At 48.4% G+C, this 2500-nt stretch overlaps 1 protein-coding gene across 1 annotated transcript in view; it reads right to left on the bottom strand.

Annotated features, from left to right (window-relative positions):
* gria4a (glutamate receptor, ionotropic, AMPA 4a) overlaps window positions 1-2500 on the bottom strand; it is a 39065-nt gene that overhangs the window by 7859 nt on the left and 28706 nt on the right. Inside the window, exon 7 of the mRNA XM_076975985.1 lies at window positions 2156-2403. Within this exon, the coding sequence (XP_076832100.1) occupies window positions 2156-2403 (248 nt within the window). The remainder of the gene's footprint in view (window positions 1-2155; window positions 2404-2500) is intronic.

Below are 2500 nucleotides of genomic sequence, written 5' to 3'. Positions count from 1 at the left end.
CACACACACACACAAACATCCTCATTCACACACAAACACATGCACACACAAACATACACACACACACACACACACACACACACACACACACACACACACACACACACACACAAACATCCTCATTCACACACAAACACATGCACACACACACATACACACACACACACACACACACACACAAACATCCTCATTCACACACAAACACATGCACACACAAACATACACACACACACACACACACACACACAAACATCCTCATTCACACACAAACACATGCACACACAAACATACACACACACACACACACACACACACACACACACACACACACACACACACACACACACACACACACAAACACACGCACACATGTGCATGCGTGGAAAGGGAATATGAGGTTTGCACCAACAATGGAACTTGGAAGACATATGAGCTAGATAGATAGATAGATAGATAGATAGATAGATAGATAGATAGATAGATAGATAGATAGATAGATAGATAGATAGATAGATAAAGACAGAGAAAGAGAGAGACATGCACACACCTATTGTGAATTAAGCTGGTAACCTTTCTGTTGTGTTTAAGCATACATATTAAAGATAACTGGTTGTCATTTATACTTATAAATACTTTCCACTACAAGGCCTCGCACACACCAGTGTGAACCCTTGCAGTCTCCTGACTTCACCGTAACACCATTCAGTCTCAGTCAGTGAGGTCCAGTTTGCCTTAAACGCCTCGGTGGGAGTGTTTGGTGCAACAACACTGCAGAATTGTATATTGAACCTGCTCTCTGTCAGGGAAGTTGGACTTAGCACTGGGATTTCATATAACTTTAAGCATTAATTAGGCATGTGCTGTTACACGGACATCACCACCAGAGGGCGCTGGCACCACACCTTCATGCTGAGTATTGATGGAGGAGAATCTTTATGCACAAGCTATTTCAAGCCTCAAGACAGACAGAACCAGATCTTAATGAAGTAGAGAGAGATAGAGAGAGAGAGACAGACTGAGAGAGAGAGAGACAGACTGAGAGAGAGAGAGATAGAGACAGAGCGAGAGAGAGAGCTGGGGTGACGAAGGGGTTGCATTTACCTGTGGGTTGATCCTGCAAAGGAAACAGAGTAATGTGCAATCATGCGTGCACGCACACACACACACACACACACACACACACACACACACACACACTCACACACACACACACACTCACACACACACACACGTGTCCTCACATGTGTGCACACAAATGATGCAGCATTCCTAAAGCATGCAGCATTCCTAAAACCAGATCAAACTACAGCTCCATCTGTGTATATGTGGTGCTCTGCCTGTGTCAGCCCTCTGTACCTCCGCACACACACACACACACACACACACACACACACACACACACACACACACACACACACACACACACACACACACACACACACACACACACTGCTGTCTCTACTTCAGAGTCCATTCTCCCAGCCCAGGGTCAGCACTCATTACTTATATAGCCTGTCTGAAGTGGACAAGCCTCTGTCACCTGTCTCTCCATCTCCTGTGCTGCTTTGTACTTTCCCTGCTCTAAAGCCCTTGACCTGACCCCTGACCCCAGGTAAAGGTTATGTCCTAAAGGTCGTGCCCTGCAGGACCTGGGCCAGGTGAACGAGAGCAAGGAATCCACAGTGCAGCCCTGGAGGGGGCGACGACTGAGTGGGCATGGCGAAAAGTGACCCTTGAACTTTGACCTCCGCTTGTCCGTGTAACGCTGAAGGAGATCGCAGACAGAGGACTGAGCGCACAGGCAGAGTACACACAGACATGAGGAGGGGGAGAGAGAGAGATAGAGAGAGAGGGAGAGAGAGAATGAGAGAAAGAGAATGTGTGTGAGAGAGAGAGAGACAGAGAGAGAGAGAAAGAATGTGTGTGAGAGAGAGAGAGAGAGAGAGAGAGAGAGAGACCGAAAGAGACCGAGACAGTAAGAGAGATAGAGATAGCTCAGAAACACACAAAGAAAGAAGTATGAGAGATTGAAAGAGAGAGAGAACCAAGACTAAATTAATAAAAAGGAGAAAGAGAAAATGGGTGGGGCCCCGTAGGGTAGGCGGAATACTATAACAACTCTGTCATTGGCCGGGTGTTATAATACTCCACCCACCTTAGCTGCGAGCCCTTTGGCGTGGCGATGCCGTAGCCCTTGGAGTCCAGGTTGCCGCCGACCTTCATGGTGTCGCAGGGTTTGCGCTGCTCGGTGTACTCGTTCATGGTGGACTCCAGCAGGAAGGCGTACTTCCCCTTGGACTTCCTCACCCGGGCCACGCCCTCCACCGTCGTCTTGGTGAAGACGGACGGCTCAGCCGACTTCATGTAGGACCACATCTTCTCGTAGACGGCGATCTTTGACCTCTAGGGGGCGGCAGTGAGGGGGAGAGGGGCTGGTTAGCGCAGTGGTGTCTGTTCATCCTGCTTTGCCACACCTGGCTAAAGTCAACGGTGTTTGTAA

The sequence above is a fragment of the Brachyhypopomus gauderio genome, chromosome 16 (assembly GCF_052324685.1).
Source record: "Brachyhypopomus gauderio isolate BG-103 chromosome 16, BGAUD_0.2, whole genome shotgun sequence".
NCBI classification, from domain to species: Eukaryota; Metazoa; Chordata; class Actinopteri; order Gymnotiformes; family Hypopomidae; genus Brachyhypopomus; species Brachyhypopomus gauderio.
The sequence above is the reverse complement of the archived record's forward strand: the minus strand, read 5'-3'. Positions and strand labels throughout refer to the sequence as shown.